Below are 20711 nucleotides of genomic sequence, written 5' to 3'. Positions count from 1 at the left end.
CTAAGACTCCATGCCAAAATTTCAACCAAGCTTATTAACAGAAATGCCAGAATACCTGTCATTACAACATCATTTATTTGCAACATGTCTATTTGTGATTTCCATTTAAGGACAATGGAAGTATGCAAGAAATTTGCTTTGATGCTTTCCGCTGTTTCTTCACTGTTATCGGGGTGACTGGCTTTTGTCTGATTTTCTCTAAACTCTCAAACCTTTTCTCTTGAAGATAATATGTTTGCTCCTCACTCTTTTCAAAGATAAGCCTGTAGACCACTGCTTCCTCTGTTCTCCCTCACCAATCTCTGCCATCAGCATCACTAAAAATAGCAACACTCTATCCGAAGCTACAGTAAGTTACCCCTGAAGATTGCTCAGAAGCAACCGCTAGTGAAGCCGGCAGCTGCATGGTTATTTCGAACTGGCTGGCCATATGGTGCATGAGGGACGTAGACTTTAAAGAAATTTCTGAACTGCCAGTTAATTTCCTGAGATATTTTGAAATATTGCAAACATGCTGTATATGTTACCTCCTAATTTTCTCTAAGAATACCTTTATCATCACAATTTAAAAGCCAGCTTCTGTTCAAGCATCCCTGCATAGTTTTAGGTAAAATGTGAGTTCATATATTCGGTGATCTGACCACTATGGGAATAAAATATTGAATATACGGTAGGATTTTGCCACTGGTATTACCTTGGATATTACCACACTTCACTTTGTTTTCGCTCTGTTTCCTTGCTTTGCTTATAGAGTTATTGGCTAGGTATCACAAAACTAAAAGGAATATTTCCCCCAAATCCATCAAATCCAAAATAACACAAATAAAAACATTAAACTTGGTAGAAACTCTTTACTACACTAAACCACTAGAACTATTTTCTATACCATGCAATTTTATAATGATCTTAGAATAAATCTTAAAATGTCATGCTTTGCTAAGGATGAAAAAGTCTTATTAGAATTATAAAATTAAATGAGTATGTCACTCTTTCCACCTACTAATTCAATGACTGATGCTTTCTTAACTTTTTTTTTTTTTAACGTTTATTTATTTTTGAGACAGAGAGAGGCAGAACATGAACGGGGGACGGTCAGAGAGAGGGAGACACAGAATCCGAAACAGGCTCCAGGCTCTGAGCTGTCAGCACAGAGCCCGATGCGGGGCTCGAACTCACAGACCGCGAGATCATGACCTGAGCCGAAGTCGGCCACTTAACCGACTGAGCCACCCAGGCGCCCCTCTTAACTTTTTTTTTAAAGAAAGTGTTAAATAGGGGTGCCTGGGTGGCTCAGTCAGCTGGGTGGCCGACTACAGCTCAGGTCATGATCTCGTGGTCTGTGAGTTCAAGCCTCACGTCGGGCTCTGTCCTGAGCGCTCAGAGTCTGGAGCCTGCTTCGGATTCTGTGTCTCCCTCTCTCTCTCTGCCCCTTCCCTGCTTGTTCTCAGTCTCTCTGTCTCTCTCTCTCAAAAATAATAAACAATAAAAAAAATTTAAAAAAAAAGCATTAAACATATCAGGATGTTTAATTAAATTAAAAGTTTTGTGAGGGCTTGACTCATGTCTAATATTTATTTTCTATAGAGCATGATATTTAATCTACAGTTTAAGCACATAGCAGAAGTGCAAGACTTTTGCATAGTTATTTTGTCCTGACTTAGACAACTACCCAAGTATCTCCTTTTTGTCGTGAAGCAAAGATCAAGTTTAGGACATACATTGTGTAGCATCTTAATAGCAGTGTCAACACAGAAAAACAATCCGTATTATTTCAATCCATAATAATTATTAAATTGTGCTTATTCACTTATTTATTATCTGTCTCTGCCAATGGAATGTAAACTTTAGGAGGAGACTACGGATGACACATAGTGTGACACATAGCAACAAATACTTCTGCAATTAATACATGAATATATTCCTGTGTGGCTGTATAATACATACACACAGAGGTACTTCCACAGAAGAATCATGTGAGTTTTATTTATTTGTTAAAAGAATAAAATCACATATAAAATCTTTCTTCCTGATCAGGTCGTGTTGGGAAGAGGTAAAACAGCAGCATAGTAATCAATGTTTTAACAAGGATTTATTTTTTTATTTTAATAAAGTGTTTACTAAGGTGAACTTTTGCATATCCACGTCTGTGGTTTTATGTCATCTTTGTGCCCACAACCCTTGGCAGTTAAGATCGTATCTAGATTCTATAAAATGTAGTTTACAGTACAATACATTATTGTTGTTCCTTTTTTAATATTAAAAAATTTTTTTAAATGTTTATCATTTTTAAGAGAGAGCACAAGCGGGGGAGGAGCTGAGACGGAGGAGACATAGAATCTGAAGCAGGCTGCAGGCTCTGAGCTGTCAGCATAGAGCCCAACGCGGGCTCTAACCCATGAACCCTGAGATCATGACCTGAGCTGAGGTCAGAGGCTTAACGGACTGAGCAACCCAGGCACCCCTATTGTTGTTCTTAAATGTTCTTATTTTCTTTCATTTTGTAGAAGAACAATGAAAATAGTTGAAGCATAGGCAAACATGATGGATCACCCAAAAAGTAATCAATGAGAACCTGGATTTCAAGCAACAGCTAATATTAGTAAATTAAACATAATGGAAACTTAATAGAACCAAATTTGTTTCCTCCTAGATTTTCAAATACTTATGCTGGTACCTAACAGGAAAAAAGGCATCCAATGTACAACTTTGTGAACAGAAAAAAAAACTTCCAAATATATGGGAAAAAGCAATAAATACTCATTTACTTTGAAAGCTACGGAGGGAGGGACTACACAGATACTCTGAGTAGGCAAAGCTGACAAGGATATTTCTCCAGCTGGTGGGAGTGTACAGTTTAATGAGAGAAACCAAACATTTCAATAAAATACGTTGTGATGAGAGGATTTAGCCTGTCACAGGAGGTCAGGAAATCCCTGTTGGGGAGATGATGCCTGATCTAACTCTTAAGAAAGTTTGAAGAATATAAAAAGTGCACAATATGAAGTTTACATTGTAAGATTATGAGCTATCTGTACAGTGACATTTCCCACTATAAATTTATTCAAGATTTCACATTAACAGTTAAAAGGGAGAACTCCTAAACAATTTTCTAAGTAATTCCCATATTCAGAAATAAATGTTTGAAAATTATATTTTCCATGGTAACATACTGAATCAGAAAAGCATGGCCTGATCAAATAATACTACCTTAACACACCCACCTTTTCTCAATGAATCTTAAAGGATCCTTTATGAATAGATCTCTATAAATGGTTGTTATTTTTCCAAAACAGTGAATTATAACACATTGAAAATTGCTTTCATTTTATAAAATGGGACAATGATGTCGTTCAGATATGAAGGAAATCATTTCAAATATCAAAGTTCATATATTTCTTAGCTTATTTGTTCTTTTGAGGTCAGGTGAATTGAAACATTTAAGAAAATGAGTGGAATTCTCTTAGATTTGCAGATGAGTATTTGAAATTGCTTTAGATAAGAGGGCCAGAGTGAAATGGAGCAAAGAGACAAAAAGAGACAATGATATAATGGATGTGATTAGGTGACATAGTTGAAGAGAGAAAGGGGATCCAGACAGGGAATTAAAGAAAATGAGCATAGACATATAGAAACATCCTACAGAAGACACAGAAAAAGTGAAAAGATTTGACAACAATTTACACAAAGGACTAAAGAGAATAAAGATATGGAATTACATGTTCTGGGGGAAAAAAGGCGGGTAATTGATTTTTACGAAAATAGAAGAATCAACAGGGAGTGCAATAGGGTGGTCCCAGAAGGTGAAAAATCACAGGAAATGATGGGACAACAGTGCAGATATGCTTGTAAGTTTGGCCATCAGTGTTACAGGTAACCTCCTGTATGTGTTAAATATCAAATTCAAAGTTCAGTACCTTTGCTTTATCTCTCATTGATCCTTTGCCCAGGATAGACATTTTAGCACCTGTTTCTTCCTGTAGTCTCTTCAAGGAGTTTCCTCTTGGTCCAAGCAATTTCCCCACAAAATTGAACTAGGAAACAAAATCAATACAATTCTGTTTTAAAGTAGAAAAAAGTAGTAATTTGCACCAAAAATAAATGATGGGCTGTGGGCTTTTCAAACTTTACCATGCAGAAGAGAGTTATGCCATTCACACACACAGAGACACATACACACACAAAACTATTTCAGATCTTCTCATCTACGATCCATTTTAAGAAGGATGCCTCTTCCTAAAAGACTGCCAAAATCAATAATATATTGAACCATGTCATATACTTACATAATCGAATAAATAAATCACTTACAAAAAAGAAATTAGGGAGGAGCACAATGGTTACAAAATTACTAAAAGCTTTTTCTCTCCAAACAGATTATTGAAAACTACACATATACAGAAAAGTTTAAAACACTACTGATAGTGCATACATACAAAACAGTTTCTCTAAACAGGAAATTCTAGAGGGTCTATTCAGTATGTTATTCTTCCTAAAACATAGTTAAAACTAGTGAAATAAAAGCAGTTATTGGAGTATATTGTCAGTTACTAACATACTCCACACCAAATGACTTGAATAATCTTTCACCTATTAATTTAAGAAATAGAAAGGGCTTTGGGGTGCCTGGGTGGCTCAGTCGCTTAAGTGTCCGACTTCAGCTCAGGTCATGATCTCAAAGTCTGATTCGATGGTTCAAGTGTGCATCAGGCTCTGTGCTCACAGCTCAGAGTGTGGAGCCTGCTTCCGATTCTGTGTCTCCCTCTCTCTCTCTGCCCCTCCCCACTCACGCTCTGTCTCTCTCTCTCTCTCTCTCTTTCCCTCTCTCTCTCAAAAATAAAGAAATAAATTATTTTAATAAAATAAAAAATAAAAAGGGGTTAGAATGCACCAAAAACCGTAGAATGCACCAAAAGCTGTGTTGGGTAAATGAAAAACAAAGATAAATAAAATTAAGTAACTTCTTTCTAAACGAGAGTTTTTCTCTATATATTTTAAAATCCATAATCCTGTAGTAAAAAATACACCCTACTGAGTGGTGAAAGACTAAATGCTTTTCCCCTAAGTCTAGGATAAATTCAAGGATGTCTGCTTTCACCACATTTATTTAATATTGTACTGAAGTGTGGATTGTTGTACCTATAGGGAAGTAGATAAATAGAACAGTACAAAATTCAGAAAGACTACACTTACAAGGTAAATTGATGTTCAGAAAAAGTGCCGAAGTAATAATATTTGAAAAGCAAATCTTTTTAGCAAATGGAGCTAGAACATTTGGATAATCATATGCAAACAAAACAAAACACCAAAAGAAAACAAACACACAAAAAAACTTTTCTGTCCCACCTCGCTTTTAGGCAAACTTTATTTTGAGATCTATCGTAGATCTAAACATGAAATCTAAAATTATAAAAATTCTAGTTAGAAAGCATAGAAGAATGCCTTTGCAAAGTTAAACTGGGAAAAGTTACTTAATATGAAGCAAACAGCACTCACTAAAGCTTTTGCTGATCCCAAAACCACTAAGAAACTGAATAGACAAGCCACAGATTGGGAGACTATATTCCCCGTGTATACATCTGAAAAATGATTAGTATCCAAATGTAACACTGTATGTTAACTGACTGGAATTAAAATACAAACTTTAAAAAAAACTAGTATCTATGGGGTGCCTACATAGCTCAGTCAATTAGCGTCTGTCTGACTCTTGACTTTGGCTCAGGTCAAGATCTCACGGTTCATGAAACTGAGCCCTGCATCAGGCTCCGTGCTGAGAGCCTGGGATTCAATCTGTCTCTCTCTCTGCCCCTTCCCTGCTCTCTCTCTCTCTCTCTCAAAAATAAATAAATGAACTTTAAAAAAAGATTAGTATCTAGAATCTATAAAAAATTCCATCAAGTCAATAATTAAACACACATATATCAGAATTACTAAAACAAACAAACAAACAAACAAAGACCAAATATTGATGAGGATAAGGATGTGGAAGTACTGGAGCAATTACTGTTGGCAGTTTAAAACGATACAACTACCTTGGGAAGACTGGCTATTATGTATAAAGTTATACATGGAGTTCTGCTATGACCTAGCAATTCTACTTAGGTATTTAACCAAGGGAAATAGAAGCACATGTTCACAAAACAACTTGTACAAGAGTGTCCATAATATTTTACTCACAGTCACCATTAAACTATAAATAAACCAATGCCTATCCAAGGAGAAAAGATCAACAAGTTTATACATAAATAGAAAGGGATAATTCACTGATTAATACAATGGCATGGATATATCTCACAATTATGTTGAGTGAAAGAAGCCAGATACAAAAAAAGTATATCACATTAGATTCTATTAATACAAAGTTCTAGAGGCCAAAATAATACATGGTGGTAGAATTCCTAAGAGTGGTTGCCTATGGAAAATAGAAGGCCAGGATTGGACTGACGGGAAAGTGATTTGAAGGAAACATCTGGGGTGATGGAAGTGTTCTATATTGTGTTGAAAGTATAGGTACATTTTTGTCAAAACTTATCAAGTTGTACACTGAAACCTGTGCATTTCACAGTACGTAAATAGTACTTCAATTAAAAATGGAGGCAAAATTAGAAGGTTGAAAACACAGAAATATTTAAGAACAGTATCATAACTAATACTAATTGCAGGCACTTCTACATAGGAATTTCACTAGACTTTTAGGAAACACATCATTCCAATCTATGCAGATGTTGGAGGAGTCGTCGAGGTATGACTGCCAATTGACCCACAACCTGGACTTTGGCAAGCAGAGGCTCTTTATCCCCTCCCTTATCCTTGGAATTTATGTTCCACCCACTGTTCCCACAATAGGAGCCACTTTAAGGACACAGCCTTTAGACCATCTGGACTGTAAACATGACTGAACCATATTAAGGCGTCTGTATAAACTCTTAAGATTGTGGTGGGCAGGTGCTAAGATCTACTCATTTTGCAGTCACCCAAGACAAGTCTCATATAGAAGTTCCTTGCTTATTAAACCTTTCACCTACCAATCTGGAGTGGCCTACCTCTTCCTTCAGTCTGTTCTTGCCCTGCGTGTATGGGAGTCAGTTTTGAAAATCATTGGGAAATTCCTATGGTTGTGAGCTAATAGCAGACTATCCAGAGGAAGAAATGGGGAAATATCCCTCAACTCAGTTAGCAGTCTAGTATAACCTTGATATAAAAGCATATCAGAAAAGAGAATTTATAGAGCAAATCCACTCATGAAATAAAAACCACTTAACAAAATACCAGCCTGCTGTATATACAAAAAACACATGATGATTGAATTGTGTTTGTCACAGATACACAGGTAGTTTAAGATTTATAACCCCTAAGTTATAACCCTTAATTTATAACAATGGAGAAAAAATGGTTAATGTTTTATTTGGATGTGAAAAAAGGCTAACATTTTATTTAAACAGAAAAATAATTTTATGAAATTCAGTTCCAATATTTGTAAAACTCATATCATCTGAAAAATGAAGGAAACTTCCTTCATTTTAGTAGAAGCTTTCTACTAAAAACCCATAAGAATAGTGTATTTATGAGTAAAATAATATTAAAAACAAGGTAAAGATCCACATTCTTGTTTTCTTCAACAATGAAGATTCAAGCCACTGAATAAATGTCATAAACATCAGAAAGTAAGAAACAAAATATATATAATTACATATAATTATATATATATATATATATATATATAGAGAGAGAGAGAGAGAGAGAGAGAGAGAGAGAGAACTTAAAGTAATTTCAGAAAAATCATCAGAATAAGTAAAAGAGCTTAGCAAGGTGTTTCATACAAAATCAATATAAAAAATCAATTGTATTTTTGTGCACAAGCAACATATAATTAGTATTTTTTTTAAAAAGAGAGATATCATTTACAGTATCAGTAAAAAATAAATAAGATTTCCTAAGAATAAACTGAATTCTGTATAATCAAAACATTTACAGAAAATATATAAAATACATTAATAAAGCTGTCAAATGGATATACATAGACTGAGAGGCAGATCATGTTCATGGACATGAAGTCTCAATTTCTAGTATTTTCAATTACATCTATAGCTCAACACAGTTCTAATTACAATCATAATAGGATTTGGATCAACTTACCAATTGGTTGTAAAATTTGTATGAAAACATCAAAGTCCAAGAATAGTCAAAGCATTCAGAAGCAGAAGAACAAGTTGAGGACTATGCCTATCACACATACAAAGATTCATTATCAAGCTGTATTAATTATGACAATGTGATATGTATAGTCCTGGAACACAGATAGAAAATGGAGCAGTGGAATCCAGAATCCAGAAACAAACTCCTCCTTATGTTAAAATGATGTATGATTCCAGGGGCAGTACAGATCACTAAAGCAGAATAATGGCCCCCTAAAGATGCCCATGGCCTAATACCCAGGATCTGTAAATATGTTACTCTGCAAAAGAGACTCTGCAACTCTGACTAAATTAGGAATCTTGCGATGAAGAGATTATCCTAGATTACCCAGGTGTGCTCAATGTCCTTATACATTAAAGAAAAATGCAACAGAATCACAGGTTGGAGTCATTCAGTTGCTGGCTTTGAAGACAGGAGGAAGCCATGAGGCACAGAATAAGGATACCTTCTAGAAGCTAGAGGAATCGAGGAACAGATTTTCCCATAAAACCCCCAGAAGGAATGCAGCCTTACTGACATCTTAATTTTAGTGCATGAGAACCATTTCAGACTTCTGATCTTTATAACTGTAAAATAAGAAATCTGTTGTGTTTCGAACCACTTAAGTTTGTGTTAACTATTACAGAAACAACAGAAAACTAGTATGTTAGGGAAAGAAGGAACTATCTAATACAGAGCATAATTGGCTACCCATAGTAAGAATAATGAAATTGTTTCCTACACCATAAAAAAAAAGATAAATAGAGATGGATTATAGATTTAGGAGTGAAAGGCAAAATTTTAGAATTTCTAACAGAAAAATAAAGGAAAACAATGCCTAAGAGTTCTAAGACAAGACATAAAACATGCTAACAGTAAAAGTTTGATTAAAATTAATAATATCTATTTATTAAAATAAACCACAAAGAAGACGAAAACATAAGTCACAAATTTGAAAACTATTTACATTATGTTACCAATAAAACATTAGTTTACAAAAACAAGTATAAAACTGTAAGGAAAAGACAAACAGCTTAATAAATAAATAAAAGATAAATAAAAGATAAAATCATTTTTATCTTAATAAATAAAAGATAAAATCATGAATATGTCATTGAGGAAAGAACAGCAAAAGAAAAATGCATGAAAATTTCAACCTCATTAGAATTTAAATAAAAGTGAAATTAAGATGACAATAAGATGTCATTTTATACACCCAATGATGGTAGAAGTCAGAAACCAAACACTGGTCAGAATGTGGAGACACAAAGATTCATATACCCTGCTTACAGGAATATAAATAGATTCAACTATTTTGCCATTGTCTTGTAAATCTGCAAATGTATTTAACCCATGTCTCAGCAATTCCGTTCTCAGGTATATTCTGCAGGTAAGTCTTGGTGCATGTAGAAGAACATTAAAAGTCTCAAAGCTTGTAAGAGCAAAAATAATTGGGAAAAGCCATCAATTCAAGAATGGTATGCTGTCAACTTGACCCCATATCAACACTTGTTTATGTCTGAGATGTGTTTCCCAGATCTTCTACATATGTTTTCCTTTTGTTTTGGGATTTTGTCAATAACAGGAAGTTGCATGAGATGAGGAAGATGAACATGAATTGGCATCCATTATTCTTGGCAAATCATGGTGCTCAGACATGGCTGTTTTACTGACGTCTACATGGCCCCCACTCTGTGCATATAAAAGCTCCACAGACTGTCCACAAGCTTCCAGTTCTAGGTTCTGTCAGGCTTCAGACTCAGATCTTCACTGCCCATGGGTGACAGCTCTCTTAAGGTCCTGTCCCTTACCTCTTTCAACAACATGCTAGTCCTAAATTATAGCTTATAACAATTATCTAGAGAGTAGATCCTACTTCTCTCCCAGAATCATGATGGTACAAATGATTGAGTAAACTGCGACATATCCATAGTGGGATATTTATACCAGTGAACATAAATTACCCATAACTACATGAAATCTCACTATTAAATCCTAGAAATAAAATTATGAGTAAAAAATTCAAGTTCTAGACATATTACATTTTTTTTTATAAAACCCAATGAGCAATATCAATGTTTTATTTATGAATAAATGCTTAAGTAGTTAATCTAATCCTCAAATAACAGGCATAATAATAAACATAAAATTCAAGGTCTTGGTAACCTCTGGGAATGGACAGTGGAGAATGTGATCAAAGGGAAACACAGTGATGTCAAAATGATAAGTAATATTTTAGACTTTAGTTTAACTTAGGGGCTCATGAGTATCCATTTTATTTTATGCTCTACATGAAAAGCACATATATACTTGAATGCATTAAATACTACATAACTTAAAAAATCAAATAGATCAGGGGCGCCTGGGTGGCGTAGTCGGTCAAGCGTCCGACTTCAGCCAGGTCACGATCTCGCAGTCCGTGAGTTCGAGCCCCGCGTCAGGCTCTGGGCTGATGGCTCGGAGCCTGGAGCCTGTTTCCGATTCTGTGCCTCCCTCTCTCTTTGCCCCTCCCCGTTCATGCTCTGTCTCTCTCTGTCCCAAAAATAAATAAAAAACGTTGAAAAAAAAATTTAAAAAAAAATAAAAAAAAAAAAATCAAATAGATCAATTCCAGTTGAGTAAATTTTGACTGAACTTCTCTTTAATACTCTTGTAGAACTTTCTTGTCCCTTCACAGGTAGTAGTAAAACATCAGATAGAAAAATACCAAAGTGAGGCGCCTGGGTAGCTCAGTTGGCTGAGTATCTATCTGACTTTGGCTCAGGTCATGATCTGACAGTTTGTGAGTTCTACGCCTGCTTTGGGCTCACTGTTGTCAGCGCAGAGCCTGCTTGGGATCCTCTGTCCCCCTCTGTCTCCGTCCTTACCCCACTCACGCTCTTTCTCTCAAAAATAAATAAACACATTTAAAAAAAAAAAAGAAAAGAAAAACCAAAGCACTTAAAGTGATATCTCCACTGGGAATGCTTATGACTGAAAGGAAGAGATTGCATTTCACGCATTCCTGGCTGAGGACAGGTTATTAACAACATATATATATGGGCTATACTCTTGAGAAATTTCTTTTTTTTGCCTTGACTATTGTGACACATTTCCCAACACTTCTTTCTCAATACAGTAGCTTCATTTCTAACCAGTGACCGATCTGAAACCAAATTGTCTAAAGCTGTAAGGGAGACATCCCTTTCAATTCTTTCCCAAACTCTACATTTTGAAATAGAACACATAGATTCAATGGAATGAAGATGTTGTATAATCAGATTTAAACTGATGGAAAGTATCTTTAACATTATTTTAAAGATGCAGAACTTTTAATGTGTTTTTAAAATTTATAAACATAGTCTACCATTTGCTTTTGCAAACAAGTATTTATTTATAATACTTTAAGTTTGCTTATGTGATTTTATCTCTTCCATAATATCTGCAGTTCTTGGAGCCAACAATGAGGAATGGCACGAAAACTTTTTTTCCCAATTATTATTTGGGTAAGTAAAATGCACCAACACCAGTGAACAGTTAGAGCATAATAATTAAGAGCATGGTTCTGAAGACCAATTACATGGGTTTGTAAATTTGCTAGCTATATACATTTAGCTACATTACTTAACTTACCCTTAACTTCATTTTTCTTATCTGTAAATGGGAAGAATAAAGATAATAATACATGCACAATAAGTGCCCAGTAAATGCGGGTAGTTCAAAGAAAGCAAAAACACTAATTTGAAAAGATATATTTACTCTTATTGCACCATTATTTACAATAGCCAATATATGGAAGTAATTCAAATGTCCACTGATAGATAAATGGATAAAGAAAATGTGGTGTATGCGTGTGTATGTGAGTGTATGTATAATGGAATATTATCAGCAAAAAAAAAAAAAAAAAGAGAGATCTTGCCATTTGCAACAACATGGAAGGACCTAGAGGGTATTATGCTAAGTGAAATAAGTCTCTTTCAGAATTTAAAACAAAGACAAATACTGTATGATTTCACTTATACATCTAATCTAAAAAGCAAGCAAAGAAACAAACAGACCCTTACTTTTTTTTTTTTTTTTTTAAGTAGGCTCCACACCTACTTAAACTGGAGCCTAATGCAGGACTTAAACTCATGCCCCTGAGATCAAGACCTGAATTGAGATCAAGAGTCAGATACTTAACCGACTGAGCCACCCTGGTGCCCCAAAATAACAGACACTTAAATACAGAGAACACGCTGGTGGTCACCAGAGGGGAAGTATAGTTGAAATAAGGGGATTAAGAGGTACAAACTATCAGTTATAAAACAGATTAGTCATAGAGATAAAGAGTACAGATTTAGGAATATATTCAATAATATTTTAATAACATTCTGTAGTGACAGATGCTGAATACCCTTATGATGAACACTGAATAATGTATAGAATTGTTGAATCAATACATTGTAAAACTGAAATTAATATAACATCATATGTTAGTTATACTTCAGTTTTATAAAGTGGGTTGTTACTATTACACAATTATTATTTTTTTCAGTAGATTGTAATAGTATGACACCTATACCGAAATTTGACTTCGGTAACCCTTATTCTTTTATTTTTATATTAATATTTTTCTTTTTATATATTTATAATATATAATGATTTTTGATTATTGGCTACTATTACTTGCTACAATTAACATATTTTGAAGGGTCACTCTGTGCTGGGCACTAAGTCCTCTACATGGATGATCTCACAGAAAGTGTGGTGACGAGAAGAAATGTTTACAAACACCTCCTCACATGGCCACCTCTATTGTAAAGGCAGGCACTTCCATCCAAAGAATGGATACCATTTCTGTTTCATATTTTAAAACAAGATGTAATCATGAAGCTGGTACATATTTTGTACACAGTGCTTAGTTTTGGGAAATTTATGTTAAGATAAATTCGGAAAACACACAATACAAAAGTTGTTCTAATTAAGACTTGTTTTTTTGTGGTTGTTATTGTTGCTCTGCTTTCAGCCTATATTCAGTTCCCTTCCAAACAAAGTCAAATGACATAGTCATGACAGGTGAGTTATCAGTTCACTGAAAACAGTTGGTTCTAACCTTTCTTTAAAGCAAATCTCTTTCAACATGGAAAATAACTCAAACACTACACCATAGTGTCTTCAATATTTAGCTATAATTTAGTAACTTGGGAACCTCCAAGATTCCTAAGGCTTAATAGAGTGAACACAGCTGTGTTTTCAGTATGCTAAATATCTTCAAATAATTTGAAAGTATTTTATCCACATGTATTTAAAGAAAATTAAATTTGTGGATGTCAAATTCATTTATGCTTAAGTCACTGAACAGTTGTTTTGTAATAACTTTTATTTTCAAAAAGCCTTTTGAGCATTTTAATCAGATTTTTAATTTTTTTTCCTAAAAGGAAATATTTAAATCATGTCAAGTAAAATTAACCAAGAGAACACATTTCAATGGATTTGTAAAGCTATAAAGTATAATTTGTGGCAAAGCAATTGCTTTTCATAAAAATGGGGACATCTTAAGCAAAATATTTCAGGGACATTTTTTAACACAGTAAATCCAGGAACAGTTTAAAATTAAGTGAAAATATGGGGGCTGGCTGGCTCCAAGAATAGAGCATATGACTCTCAATCTCAGGGTCATGAGTTGGAGCCCCATATTGGCTGTGGAGCCTATTTAAACTTAAAATAATAATAATAATAATAATAATAATAATAATAATAATAATAAATAAAAACAAAAGAAAATTAGGTGAAAATAAACTTCAATAATATTGGGTATATGTATTTCAAGGTTTACCAATTCACCCTTTAAGTACAGAGTACTCCAGAATCTCCAGTCTCTCATTTTACTCTTTTTTCTTGATTAGTTCATTTCTTCCTTTTTAAAATATTTCATCAATACTTGTATAAAATAAACCTTTTTCTTTTTTTTTTTTTTTTACCATGTGGCATTTTCCTTTTTTTTTTACTTTTTTTTAATGTTTATTTATTTTTGAGAGAGAGAGAGAGAGAGAGAGAGAGTGCGAGTGGGCAAGGGGCAGACAGAGAGGGAGACACAGAATCTGAAGCAGGCTCCAGGCTCCGAGCTGTCAGCACAGAGCCTGATGTGGGTCTTGAACTCACAGACTGTGAGATCATGACCTGAGCCGTAGTAAGATGTTCAACAGACTGAGCCACCAATGTGCCCCACCATGTGGTATTCTTCTAATGAAATGTTTGTAAACTAATTCCGGCAGTTCTGTTTCTTCTCAAATAGAAGAGGCAATACACCTAGCCTTAGTTCTCCTTTTGTGGGCACTAAAATTACATCTGCTTTACAATGAAAGGGCAGGGTTTATCACCAGGGCCACTTGTGAAGAATCTCTGAATTACTAGTCTCTGCTGTTGGCTTCATCTACTTTTTCATATGCCACAACTGGATTTGAGCTCCCTTATTTCCTGATCCTCAAATTCCCCTTGTCCTAATATTTCTTTATATTTGAACACCATTTTCATCTCTATCCTATTCCTGAATTGAGTATGAATCCCTTTTTTAATGAGTAGGAATTCATAGAGCTGCTTGCTGTTCTGTATTTGGGAATTCAACGTTAAGTCATCCTTTGGTATTCTACTCTTGTGTTTGTTGCCGTTAAAACAAAGTTAAGCAAATTTGGGCAGATTGCACAAAGAGAGACCACAGCTACAGATCAAAAAATATTCTTTCTGTATAAACAGACAGGAAAAGACAATACTTCAGGTACTCATCTCAGCAATCATCAAAGGACACTGGTGAGTAAAGGAACAGAGCTTTCTTCAACAAAAATATCAAGCTATGTCTGTAGAATTAAATAATACCATTTGGAATTAACAGAGAACTCTATAAAGAAAAGCACTTCCAATTTAACAAAATAGACAAGGATGAGTATTCAAGAAAATGGCGGGAGTAGGGGAGAATGTTTTAGAACCATTAGAGATAGTATCAATATCTTATCATAAACTAAATGTTATTCAAAAACATATTTATATAAAATCAAGGATGGAATCAATTCAGTTGCTCACTAAACACATTGGTTTAGCACCTAGAACTTGTGAAATGTATGGAGGATACAAAGTGAACCACATAGATATAAATACTCTTTCAGGAAACTTATACTCCTGTGGGGGAAAAGGGTATAGATAAGTTGTTAAAATTTTTAAAAGAAACTGGTAAATGCCATAAAAGAAGTACATTAAGTGCAACAAAAATTCAAAGGAAGAAGAAATCGTTTCCCTATGGGAAAGCTTAGGAAGTTTTATGTTTTTGTTAAACCTTGAACAAGGAGTCAGAAGCTGGGCATGGAAAAAAGGCAGGGACATAGCAAAACTCTAAAAAGGGAGGTTAGCGAAGACGTAGTGGAGTTGGGGAATTAAAGATGGAGGAGCCTATCAGAAGTTGTTTGGTGTAACGTTGATAGTGATAATGGAGTGTAAAGTAGAATGGCAGTCATAGAAAATATAAGAGGACAGGAAGTGAAACAGGGACCGGGGTGGTACCTGCAACAAGACCTGGCAATTTATTAAATTGGAGGAATATGAAGAAAGGATATTGAATTATTAATCAAAACATTCTAAATCTGGAGTGCTGAAAATATATTGTATCATTAATAAAACTGTGGAAGACAAGAATGAAAGTTTTAGAGGGAAACCTGGGTTATAATCCATTTCCCATGCCCTCCAATTGGAGAAATCTAGTAGCCATATATGGATAGACATAGAGAGAGAGAGAGTTAAGATAAAAATATAAGTCTAGCAATTTTCTACATAGAAGTGCTACTTAAAAGTCAAGAAATTACTACAGGAAAGGGATAAGGGAAAAGAAAAAAAAAAAAAAAAGCCCAGGAGAGAAATCTGAGGAACACTTACATTTACTTACTTATTTATTTATTTATTTTTTAACGTTTATTTATTTTTGAGACAGAGAGAGACAGAGCACGAACGGGGGAGGGTCAGAGAGAGAGAGGGAGACACAGAATCTGAAACAGGCTCCAGGCTCTGAGCAGTCAGCACAGAGCCCGACGCGGGGCTCGAACTCTCCGCGAGATCGTGACCTGAGCCGAAGTCGGATGCTTAACCAACTGAGCCACCCAGGCGCCCCTACATTTAGAAAGGAAAATAAGGAAGAGGGGCAAAGGACTAGGGTCTGGAGGAATACAAGAGAATGGGGAAAACAAAAGAATGTTAGATTTGTTTAATAAATCACTCAATCCCCAAATATGAATCAAGTGACAATTATGTTCTGAGTACCGTGCTAAAAGAAGGTTAGGATTACATGGGAATGTAAAACTGGAGTCCTTAGGAAAGTTTCCCTGTGACTTAGCATTTAAGCAGAGAGGGGATGTATAGGAAGCTGAGGCAAGGGCAAAAGATGGGAGTTCTGATGGAGACTTTCCAGGCAAAAGAAATAACATGAAAAAAACCCCAGTATGACGTTTGAGAAACTGGTAAAAATTCACTTTGGAGGTGTAAGACATGTGGCTGGAAGGGAGACAAACATAGAGAAAATATTCAGGTACTTATGACCCTGTTGAGAATTCTGGTCTTAGGTAAAAGCAGTATAAAGCCTTTGAAGTTCTGAACTGGTGACTGGTGGGGAGTAGGGGTAGAACAAGAGAACTGAGGCCTGATTAACTTACTTTATTATTTAAAAATTTTTTTTTTAGTCTTTATTTTTGAGAGAGAGAGAGAGAGCACTAGCAGGAGAGGGACAGAGAGAGAGGGAGACACAGAACTGGAAGCAGGCTTCAGGCTCCGAGCCGTCAGCACAGAGCCCTATGCAGGGCTTGAACTAACAGGCCATGAGATCATGAGCCGGGAGATCATGACCTGAGCTAAAGTGGGACACTTAACTGACTGAGCTACCCAGGCGCCCTCCTCCCCCCCCACCCCATTAACTTCCTTTAAAGGCATCTTGTTGCCTGAAGTGTGAGGAATAGAAGGAGTAAGCAAAAGAGGTGGAGATATCAGGAAGCAATAATTTTAGCAGAGGCTACAGATGGAGGTAGCCTAGGGTTTGAGAAAAAACAAACTGATCATTGAATCTGGCAATTAGGAAGAATTCTTATTCTGTGCTAAAATACCAATCATTACATTATATTTAAACTCAGAATTTAGATAACATTTCAAAATATAACAGTAAATGTCAACACATATATGAACTAAAAGAGTTTAAATAAAAAGGCCTACCAAAAACATAAGCAGCAATTACTCATGCTTTCCCCATGAGATCATAAAATCCCACTTGGGATTGCTCACTTCAGAGGGAAATATTTGAATTTGAAGAAAGCATACAGAGTTGGAGAAGAAGAATCCATTTATACCAAGTATAAAAATGTGGATCCTTTAAAAATGTGGTGATTCAGTATATCTTGGGCTTAATCAATATTTGTCTCTGAAGTTTCCAAAAAGCATAGTCAAGGTTAAAAATCACACTGTCTTTTGCCATTGTACAGAACAGTCCATGTTTTACAGAAACAGCAAAAAACTTGGCAAGATGCTGATAAAAAATGATTGGACATGAATTTTAATAATGTAAATAATTTACCAGTTTTAAATTTTAATAATTTTAATAATGTAAATAATTTAATAATTTCAAACACATATACAATTCATGTCCTATTTGTTCTGCTATAAATAATTCTTTCCTATGTTTCAGCACTATGTGTGTAAATCATATTCTCCTTTCGTAGACAACTAAAGAGCCTTTGGTCATGTTTTAAATGTTTTTCATCCTGTGTGGAACATCCTTAAATGTCTTCTGAGCCCATCTATGTCATATTTATACAACTCTAGGGGCACCTTCTCCAAGCTCAAGTTATTTTTATTTGGAAAGATTCATTTAAATCACTATCATTAAGTGAAAAGTGTCATTAAAAAACAACTATAATCTTAATTATAACCACAGCTCAAACCCAAACACTAATTTGTTCAACATATACAATTGTCTGAATAAAATGCTTAAAATACTATATGATGAGATTACCATAAAGTCATTTATAGAGGTTAATGATTAAGTGTTTACTCAGTACAGTGACTTGTAGGCACATAACTCTTTTTTAATCTGCATGTTTGCACTTTAAATACTTAGCAGATATTTCTTTGGCTTTTCAAATAGTCACTATAATAACATCTTAAGTCAGTTATATTCGTATAGTTTGGAATTTTAAAAATCTTTAAATAAATCACAATGGTGCCATCATATAGAATCCTGAATTTCTAAGGTAAATCTTTTGGGGAGCCTGGGTGGCTCAGTTGGTTAAGCGTTCAACTCTTGATTTCGGCTCACCTTTTGTGAGATCAAGCCCTGCGCTGGGCTCTGTGCTGACAGCACAGAGCCTGCTTGCGATTCCCTCTCTCTCCCTCTCTTTCTGTCCCTCCCCTGCTTGCACTCATGTGCTTTCTCTCTCTCAAAAAATAAAATACAATGAAATGAAATGAAATGAAATGAAATGAAATGAAATGAAACAAAATAAAATAAACTTTAAAAAAATAACTAAACTAAATCTTTTATTTAAATGTCACATATGTCCCTTGTAAACTGTGTTTACATGTCCAAATTAGAGATATTTGTCTTTTACAGGACTTGTTCTTCTCTACACAATGTCATGAAATCAATATATGAGCTTGTGCTTGATAACGACATATCATTCAAGAAGTGTTTATTGAGTATTTACTATGTAACCGGCACTGTTCTAGACACTAGGAACATAGAAGCACATGAAACAGTGTTTTTTGACCCTAGCGAGCTTCATTCTAAATATAGATTTAGAGGTGCCTGGCTGGCTCAGTTGGTAGAGGGTATGACTCATGATCTCAGGTTTGTAAGTTCAAGCCCCATGTTGGGTGTAGAGATTACTTAAAAATAAAATCTTTCAAACAAACAAACAAACAAACAAACAAACAAACATTTATTTACAACTTAAATCAAGTAACTGCTTTTCTGTTTCCTAAATGCTACCTACTTTTTCCAAGGTTCAGGCTGTGTAAAAATCAACTATTGTATTGTTTAGGATTTTATTGCATACAATATGGACAATTCCAACCATTCTAAAAGGATATCTTAATTCCTTAAGGTTAAATATCAATTCAGTAGTAGAGTAAGAAGAAAGTTGATTTGATTAGCTCATTTAAATATCATCAAGTTGATCAACATTGGTCAAAAGATTGGGTATTGTGAGCAGACTACTCAGGATGCTTTTCACCTGACTACAAGTAGTATTCCTACCTGCTTTTCTGAAATCCTCAACTGAAACTGATATGGATCTGTTAGAAGAGAAAACAGGAAATCCAGATTGCAAGTCCTTCTTTATACCCATTTAGTGATACTAGAAAATATAAAAGGTACTATATATTTGAAAGGAAACTTCATATACCAGAAAAAGAAACACAATATATTAAACTCAATGATTCTTCTGCTTCGACTTGATTCTTTTAGGACAATGGACTCTGTCAAAACTAAAGATTATCTTCAGAGTTCTGCTGATAAATATAAAATTGCCATAGCTGCCCAGTCCTCATTATCTGACATGACTCTTTCACAAAGTGTCAGCTATCGATTTGAATATTTTGAACATATTTATTAAGGTATAATTCACTTACTATAAAATTCATCCATTAAGAGTGTACAATTCATTCTTTTAGTATATTCACAGTATATTTTTTGGTATATTCATATTTAGCATAGTCACAGTATATTCACAGCGTTATGCAACCATTGTCAATACCAAATCTTAGAATGTTGGTGTTCTCTTTGAAAGAAACCCTATATCCATTAGACTTACTCCCTATCACATCCCTAAACCTAGGCAACCACAAATCTACCTTCTCTACGTGTCTACAGATTTGCCTGCTCTGCACATCTCATATAATGTAAAATACAAGTTTCACATAATACATGGCATTTAGTGACTTTTTTCACTTAAAAAAGTTCACTTTTTGGTTCTTTCTTTTTATTGTTGGTTCTTTTTATTGTTGAAATATTCCATTGTATTATCGTGTTAATTGTGCATTTTCCATAGTTTTCCATCGCTATGCTCTTTCATGTTGAGGACATTCCTTTATAATCCTAGCTTGGTGGGTAGTGAGAGAGGGTTGGATTCTGTCAAACGTTTTTTCTGCATCTGTTGAGATGATCATATGGTTTTACACTTTATTAATTACAATAATGTATTACATTAATTGATCTATAGGTATTAAACCAACTTGCATTCTTAGGATTAGTCCCACTTTTTCAGAGCATACAATCCTTTCCACATATTGCTGGATTGGTGTGCAGTGTTTTACTGAGGATTTTCTGCACCTACATTCATACCAAATATTGACCTGTAGCTTCCTTTCTCTTTTGCTACCTTTGTCTAAAATAGACAGAATAATGGCTTTATAAAATACTTGGGAAGTATTCCCTCCTTTTCTAATCTTTAGGAGAGCTTAGGAAAATTGAAATTAATTTTTTTGAATGCTTAGTAGAATTTACCAGTGAAGAATCTGAACCTAGGATATGCTTTGCGAAGTTTTTAATTACTATT

At 34.7% G+C, this 20711-nt stretch overlaps 1 protein-coding gene across 15 annotated transcripts in view; it reads right to left on the bottom strand.

Moving 5' to 3' along the window:
* KHDRBS2 (KH RNA binding domain containing, signal transduction associated 2) overlaps positions 1-20711 on the bottom strand; it is a 626804-nt gene that overhangs the window by 398260 nt on the left and 207833 nt on the right. For all 15 annotated transcript variants that reach the window (XR_008422979.1, XR_008422982.1, XR_008422981.1 and 12 more), the window contains exon 3: positions 3915-4031. Coding sequence is in view for 7 of the 15 variants with exons in the window: in XM_053904773.1 (XP_053760748.1) it covers positions 3915-4031 (117 nt within the window). In the remaining 8 variants the exon portion in view is untranslated. The remainder of the gene's footprint in view (positions 1-3914; positions 4032-20711) is intronic.

This window comes from Panthera pardus, unplaced genomic scaffold (assembly GCF_024362965.1).
Source record: "Panthera pardus isolate Hobbes unplaced genomic scaffold, ASM2436296v1 HiC_scaffold_17, whole genome shotgun sequence".
In the NCBI taxonomy this organism is placed as follows: Eukaryota; Metazoa; Chordata; class Mammalia; order Carnivora; family Felidae; genus Panthera; species Panthera pardus.
The sequence above is the reverse complement of the archived record's forward strand: the minus strand, read 5'-3'. Positions and strand labels throughout refer to the sequence as shown.